Source organism: Raphanus sativus, unplaced genomic scaffold, assembly GCF_000801105.2.
Source record: "Raphanus sativus cultivar WK10039 unplaced genomic scaffold, ASM80110v3 Scaffold4194, whole genome shotgun sequence".
NCBI classification, from domain to species: Eukaryota; Viridiplantae; Streptophyta; class Magnoliopsida; order Brassicales; family Brassicaceae; genus Raphanus; species Raphanus sativus.
In genome coordinates this window covers 1-7,098 of record NW_026619496.1, presented here as the reverse complement: position 1 = coordinate 7,098, position 7,098 = coordinate 1, and the positions used below count along the sequence as shown (strand labels likewise).

General features: G+C 38.8%; 2 protein-coding genes across 2 annotated transcripts; one reads left to right on the top strand and one right to left on the bottom strand.

Moving 5' to 3' along the window:
- Nucleotides 1-246: 246 nt before the first annotated feature.
- Nucleotides 247-1,728, bottom strand: LOC130507224 (vesicle-associated membrane protein 711-like). The gene is made up of 4 exons (XM_057001939.1): nt 1,301-1,728; nt 942-1,132; nt 677-840; nt 247-579 (listed from the first exon to the last, which is right to left on the bottom strand). Exons 1-4 carry the CDS (start codon nt 1,518-1,520, stop codon nt 492-494), a joined length of 663 nt encoding a protein of 220 aa, XP_056857919.1. The 5' UTR covers nt 1,521-1,728; the 3' UTR covers nt 247-491.
- Nucleotides 1,729-2,825: 1,097 nt separating this feature from the next.
- LOC130507225 (PX domain-containing protein EREL1) lies at nt 2,826-6,976 on the top strand. Its single transcript, XM_057001940.1, has 10 exons — nt 2,826-3,232; nt 3,544-3,654; nt 3,918-4,016; nt 4,136-4,222; nt 4,447-4,555; nt 4,643-5,442; nt 5,560-5,724; nt 5,843-6,085; nt 6,212-6,406; nt 6,639-6,976. Exons 1-10 carry the CDS (start codon nt 3,140-3,142, stop codon nt 6,894-6,896), a joined length of 2,160 nt encoding a protein of 719 aa, XP_056857920.1. The 5' UTR covers nt 2,826-3,139; the 3' UTR covers nt 6,897-6,976.
- The last annotated feature ends 122 nt before the right edge of the window (nt 6,977-7,098 follow it).

Genomic DNA, 7,098 nt, shown 5'->3' with positions numbered 1-7,098 from the left:
TTTTTTGTGTAGGGCATGCACATCACTGCAATTCTGACATATTTTTAGCAATTGTCATTAACTTTTAGCCATCTATGTATGTATTTCTTCCACAAATAAACCTTTTCATATACATTCTCGCATTTGTTTCTGTCAACCAATTCTAAAAAGGCTTTTGGTGTCTGTGTGTCCCATTTTTTTGGAAAATATTTTTGAGTGATCAGTCTTTTTAGAAGTTGGTGTTGGCAAACACAAAGAACACAGTGATTAGTTACAAAAACTTGTATAAACGAATCAAGCCTGTTATTACTCACACTATGTAAATAGTTATAGAGCATGATGACAGCACAAGTTCACACACAGCTTGCAATTTTTCGCAAAGCAATGAGCTTTCACATTGATCTATAAAATAAGAATACTTCCATATAGGTGGGTGTAAGACATGCTTGTTTTTTTAAACATAAGGATTTGAAATCACAAGCAAGGTTCCTTATGATATAGATGCCACTTACTTAAATGCAAGATGGTAGAAGAGGTCCGTGGCAGACAAAGGCCACGGCAATATATATGATCACCAGTAGTACTAGTATTAAAAGGAACCTGCAAGAAGAAGACACAACTTACCACAGTTAGTGACAATATTCTTCTATTCATACAAAAAAAAAAAAAATCAAAAAGTTAGATGAAAACAACATACGTGAGCTTGCAGTTTCTCCACCAGACGGTGCTTCTGAAACGGCGAGCTTGCTTTCTGAAACGGAATGTGTTCCCTTGCATATTGGCGGTTTTGTCGACAAGTAGCTCCAAGCGTTCACCTCTATCTAGAACTTTGTCAATGTTCTCTATCATCACATCACGCACCTAAAACCCACCCCGAGATATTAAAACATTGTATTATCAGCGTCAAAGCTTTTAAGTATAGTTTACATTCTCAGAAACAAACAGAGAGAGAAACTCAAGACCTGACTCATTTCACCCTTAATCCGATTAATCCTATCGGCGTTAGGATCATTAGAGTAATACTCAATCTGCTGACTGAGAACTCTGGAGAACTCGTCGTTCATGGCGTAAGCTTGTGCTGTATGAACTGCCCTGCCGTAAGTCCTCACGAACCTCTGGTGAATATCCTCCAGAAACGCAAACGGAATCCTCCCTGACATATTATTATTACCATACAAAACAAAAAAAACAAAACTTGAGTACATAAGAATATTCGAATCAGACATATCAATATACACAAACATGATAAAAAAGATTACAACTTTGAATCTCAGTTTCACGAAAGATCAAAACTTTATCCATAGAAGGAGGAGAAACGTACTGCCGGCGGTTTCCTCGGCCATACAGAGGACGGTGAGGCCATCGGTGCGTTTAACGTGGAAGACGTAGCGATCCTGAGAGTAGGAGACGTTGCTGTCGTTGTTGTTCCCGGGGACCTTCTCCAGGATCTGCTTGGCGATCGTGCTCGCGTTCGTAGACGTCGCGGTGAACTCCGCCAGCACCACCGTCCCACGCGCCACCAGTGCGTACAGAATCGCCATGACGGAATCAAACAAACAAAGAGAGGGGAGAGAGGGAGGATCAACGAAGAAGGTTTCCCGCGGAAACCAGAGAATCGCCAGATCAAGTCAGAGAGAAGGAGAACCAATCAGAGCCTCTCACCTCTCTGCTCTGCATATGATTGAATCGCTGCCCCTCTCTCTCTCCTCTTGGAGTTTAGCTGGAGCTGGATAGATCTTTTCGCCTTTGTCAGATTTAAAAGTATTAAATTTAGGATAGCTACAGATTTTACATTCTCATTTTGGATTAAACAAATATTTATAATTCTTTTATATAAAATAATTTACTTACTTGTTTCATTAAATTTTTTATATATATATATATACATATAATCTTATAAATAACCAAAAAATGACTTTGTAGATATACTATTGAATAAGTAGATAATAAAAATAGTAATTGTGAAAGATAAAAGGTATGTTATTTACAAAAAGAATAAAAAATTAAGTTTTGAATGATTTCAGGTTTAATACACATATTCCAAAACTGATAATCACAAATATAAAAAAATCTTAGCATCTGAATTTTTTTTTTTTGCTATCTTATTTCACCAAATCCCTTGAAAGCAGTGTTCTAAAAAGCGGTCTAGGCGGTCGCCTAGGCGGCGCTTATGCGCTAGGCGTTACAAGACCGTGGCGATTACTCTTTAAATCGCCTAGATAATTATAATATTGTAATAATAAATAATATATAATTTATTATTCATAAATTATAATATTTAATATATTGTAATATATATTCTTATGAAAATAATGTTTATCATATATAAATAATAGTTTTTACTATTATTAAATATAAAATATTACATATATTTAATATATTGCTATAATTTATAAACACCTTGACCGTTTAACTAATAATCTAGACGTCCGCTTAGTCGTTCTAGGCGTTAGGCGTTAGGTCGCCGCCCGCTTAGCGCCTAGCGCTTGCTTGAAGACTGCTTGAAAGTAACTTCGATGATTTTATCATTCACACACACTTGAGTTTAGAAGTCAGAGACAGTCAGTTCCTGTCTAAATGAATTTTTTTTTTTTGAGCAACCCTGTCTAAATGAAAATGAGATGGAAAATAACCAATGAGGCTGAGCCCAACAAAACTTGTAAATCTGCGACAGAGAGATAGATAGATAAACCCAAGCCCAAAACGAAAACCGAAACGTGGTTCACGAGTCACATAACCCAAACCGAATCTCACGTCACGGGAAGAAAGGTGGGGGTGGGGACATATACATACATATATATATATACACGGTAACGGGAGACTTGGCGCCTCCGTGAAATAACGTGGAGCTGTCTCCTCTTATCTTTTCCGTTAAAAGAAGACGACACCGCCGTTTATCGCCGTGGTCCATGGAATTCAACCAGAGGAAGACAAGACCCTGAGAGACGCCATCTGCTCCTTCTCCTCTCTCTCTCTCTCTCAAATCTACCTCGATCTGACGATCCTCATAAACCCTAGATTTTCCTCAGATTCTCGTTTGGAGATTGCGTAGTTTCTCGATCGGGGGCTCGATCGATCGCGTCTCTGATTGGATTTGATCGGAATACTATTAGATTTAGGTTCAGAAAATCTGGAGAGAGGTAGGTAGAATTTGGCGAAGATGATGCAGAGACGGAGTCCTCCGAAGCATAGGCATGACGGAACGTCGCCGCTTCCATTGGGGATGGATTGGAGTCCTCCCCCGCGCAAATGGGTTAGTTCTTAACCGCTACCAAAATTGTGACTTTACTTATGTTCCTTGGGAGTAGCGTGCTATTTTCTTCAGATTTTTGAACTTGATGGATACTTTTGCTAGTGAGCTATTGGTATAGCTACTACTAGTCCAAGGGTACAACTCACCACAAAAGGCTTTACTTTAGGTCCCTTCTCCTAAGTAATTGGATATTCCCAACTTTTAGCTGAAGCTGCTGACTGAGAACTATCATTCTGTTCAATTCACTTTCATATATGCATATGGAGAAACGCAATAATACCTTCTTTTTTTTTTATGTTATTTTTGTGCAGAATGGTAGAGATACTGTTTGGCCTCATGACCCTCGAACTGGATGGAGTTATTGTGTTACGATACCCTCCTGGGTTGTCCTTCCTAAATCAAGAAATTCAGATCCTGTTGTGGTACTTCAAAATACTTTAATCTCCACTGTTTTATCTCTTTCAAGGGCATACTTTTCAGTGTTTACTCAACTGGTTATGTCAACCATATCCTCAAAGTCTCTGGATGAATAATCTTTATATTTGTTGCTTGTCCTTCATAAATTTTTTACTGGCGTGTGCCTTTTTTTATGCAGATGAAGAATTTTGTTGTTGTGCATGTGTTAAATTATTCCAATATTTAGTTGAGCTTTACTTACGTATGTAGTAACATTTTAGAGGAACAGTTTTACAGGGTTCAGATAAGTGTGCAATCCCCTGAAGGTGCGACTACAATGCGGGGAGTGTTGAGAAGATTTAATGATTTTCTAAAGCTATTGACGGATGTAAGAAATTGTTCTCTTTTATAATCTCCCTATTCAACTCTCTTGTTTTTTTTTCTCACTTCTCAACGATATTGATTAACTGCAATGTGATTAACTGCGCATTCATGTCTTCCTTGCAGCTTAGAAGAGAATTTCCCAGAAAGACTTTTCCATCAGCTCCACCCAAAGGGCTGTTACGTATGAAAACTAGAGCACTGTTAGAAGAGGTATATATATTTTCCTGGGACTAACTGAATTAGGTCACTTATGTAACTACTGTTACTCTCATTTTCCTCTGTTTTTCCCTAACCGCGTTCTTTAAACCCCGCCCGGCAAAGAGTAAGCACGAATACTGCAAATGTATAACTATGAGGAAAGCCATGTACTCAGCATAAAATTATTTATGTAAAAAAAATCTGTTTCGCAAGTGATAGCTGTCACCTTGTTGCAGAGAAGGTGCTCTCTTGAGGAGTGGATAATGAAGCTATTATCTGATATAGAATTCGCAAGAAGTGTCGTAGTTGCATCCTTTCTTGAACTGGAAGCTGCTGCTAGGTCTGGTATGATCTACAACAGTATGCTCTTAAGCTGTGCATTAGTAAATTCTGTTTCATGTCATAGGAGTCTAACGTGATGTTGAATTTCAGCATGCCAAGATGTCGATCAGAATGCTTCTGATGCCACTAGTGATAAAAATAGCTCAAGTTCGTCACCAATGGTTCACCCAAGTTTGAGCTTGTTTCAGACTGGCGGTGGTTCTTCTCTCACGTCTGACTATGGCAGCGATACTGCTTATGAAACGTCTGAGTTTGGATCTCCAAGTTTAGGACAGGATGATGTTTCTGAAATTGGTACCGAGGATCTAACTGTGGATGAAGAAGTAACAAATCCAATGGAGAAGCTCCTTAACTTAAGCATGTCCAACATTGACGAGGGACTTTCGATGAGCCAAACTATTCTAGATCAACTTGAAGACTTTCCCAAACATAAAGTCCGATCAAGATATGTCAATAACATCCCAGGGAAAGATGTGTATAATGGAAATGCTTCTAAAGGTGTACTTCTTGCTAATAATGGCTCACGACTTCTCTCTGAACCAGAGCCGTTAGCTCACTCAGTTATGCATGGTAGAAATCTTTCTTTTGAGAGTGCTGACGGGTTTTCTCTACACACCGGTGAGACATCAACATCTGGTCTCCTAAGCTCAAGCAGTGATAGCCACTTGGATATGCACCGAGGTGCTGGTGCATCGCTTGGAACTGGTATTGTTTGTAACCCGGAGAGGCAGGGTAGTGCACAAATAGTTCTTCCACTGGACCTGCGTAAGAAATTGAACAAGATTCTGTTAGCCACGAATGAGAGACTTGTCAATGCAAAAACAGATATGGAGGATCTTATAGCAAGACTAAATCAAGAGATAGCGGTCAAAGATTACCTGAACAAAAAGGTACGAGAAGAAAAGTAACGATGAACTTCTCTTTTCATTTTTGGTTATAAACATCTGTATCTTATCCTTTTTTCTTTGAAGCGAATGGTAGTGTTGTAATCTTGTTTTACTGGTCAGGTTAATGATCTAGAAGGGGAGCTTGAAACTACTAAGCAGAGAAGCAAAGAGAACTTGGAGCAAGCTATTATGACCGAGAGGGAAAGAGTTACTCAGATGCAGTGGGATATGCAAGAACTTAGACAAAAATCCTACGAGATGGAAATGAAGTTAAAATCGAGAGAGGTATGATTAGAAATAGTCCCATGTCTATTGAATTATCTCTGCAACCAAACTGGTTCGCACAGATCGTTCATAATTTCCCTATCTTTGAGAAGCACGCTGATTCAAATCATCATGACAGGATGGGAGCTCACATGCAGAACCTACAGAACAGTCAACTATTTCTGAGAGAAATGTTTTGTCAGAAGAATTAGATGCCCGAAAACAACAACTGGAAGATCTCTCCAGGCGATATGATGAACTAGAGGCAAAATCAAAAGCAGATATTAAAGTTCTTGTCAAAGAGGTTAAATCTCTGAGGCGTTCTCATGTGGAACTAGAAAAGGAGCTGACTCAATCTTTGACAGATAAAACTGAAGCCGAGGTAATTTCAGGCTCGTATATTATTATATATAGTCTAATTTGGCAGGACCATAGGTTTGTGGTTTTTTACTTTGCATGTATGTAGACAAGAGAGATAACTGAACCTGGAACATGTTGCACTTTTCAGAAACTACTAGAACATGAGAGAAAACTACTTGAGAACACAGTATCGGCTAGAAAAAAGTTGCTTAGTGACTGCAGAATTCTCCACGACCGGCTTAAAGAGTACAACTTGAATTTGTCAACAGACGGAAACGGTAACTTCCTAGAGGTATCAGATGCTTTGCGTTTGCTGTCAGTATCTGATGATCAAATTGAGGAGGTATTGCTGCATCTCTGCTTTATCTACTTTTAAAATCACAAAGTTTCCCAAGTTAGTTTACCCAGTCACATCCATGGTTTCCTCTAGTAGGATTTGCTTTTCGCTGCGCCTTGACATATGCATCAGGATGAAGTTAATTTGTTAGGTTTTGGCTGCAGCATTGCTAAGAAAACTTTGCTTGTAGCAGTGGGTTTGCATTTTTACAAGTTTTAACAATGGTGGCCATTTTCAGGCTCAGCTGCTTGCGGGGTTTGATGAAGCTGCTCAAGACATTGATAAATCTCTCAGCATCGATAATGAAACAAGAATCATGGAGGACGAGCTAAGGAAGATATTAGCAGATATTTTTGTTGAGAATGCCAAATTGAGAAAACAGGTGAACTCTGCAATGCTTCGTGCTCTCCAGAAAGACGTAAAGACAACCGAAGATGTGCATGAGGAAAATGGCGACGAGAAAGAGGAGGCATCAACGGAAACACTGAACATATAGGGTACTGTAATCATATAATATTTGGCTTTGTCCCGAGACTAGAGAGTTTACAACGAGAAATGCCAATTTTTATTTTTATTTTTTTTATGAAAAGACTGGTCGCTTTCTTTTACAAACGGTTGGTCTCTTGGAGAAGCAGAATTAGTTGGAGCTGTGTAATCAAATATATACAGAAACACGTGAACACCCCTTTTGATAAGTA

Bases quoted from the DNA above. Each gene is read 5' to 3' on its own strand.
- LOC130507225 (XM_057001940.1), top strand. From the start codon at position 3,140: ATGATGCAGAGACGGAGTCCTCCGAAGCATAGGCATGACGGAACGTCG. The intron at 4,223-4,446 runs GTATATATATTT...ACCTTGTTGCAG, and splicing joins CTAGAGCACTGTTAGAAGAG to AGAAGGTGCTCTCTTGAGGA. The intron at 4,556-4,642 runs GTATGATCTACA...GTTGAATTTCAG, and splicing joins GGAAGCTGCTGCTAGGTCTG to CATGCCAAGATGTCGATCAG.
- LOC130507224 (XM_057001939.1), bottom strand. From the start codon at position 1,520: ATGGCGATTCTGTACGCACTGGTGGCGCGTGGGACGGTGGTGCTGGCG. The intron at 841-941 runs GTCTTGAGTTTC...GGTGGGTTTTAG, and splicing joins TTAAGGGTGAAATGAGTCAG to GTGCGTGATGTGATGATAGA. The intron at 580-676 runs GTATGTTGTTTT...TTCTTCTTGCAG, and splicing joins TGGAGAAACTGCAAGCTCAC to GTTCCTTTTAATACTAGTAC.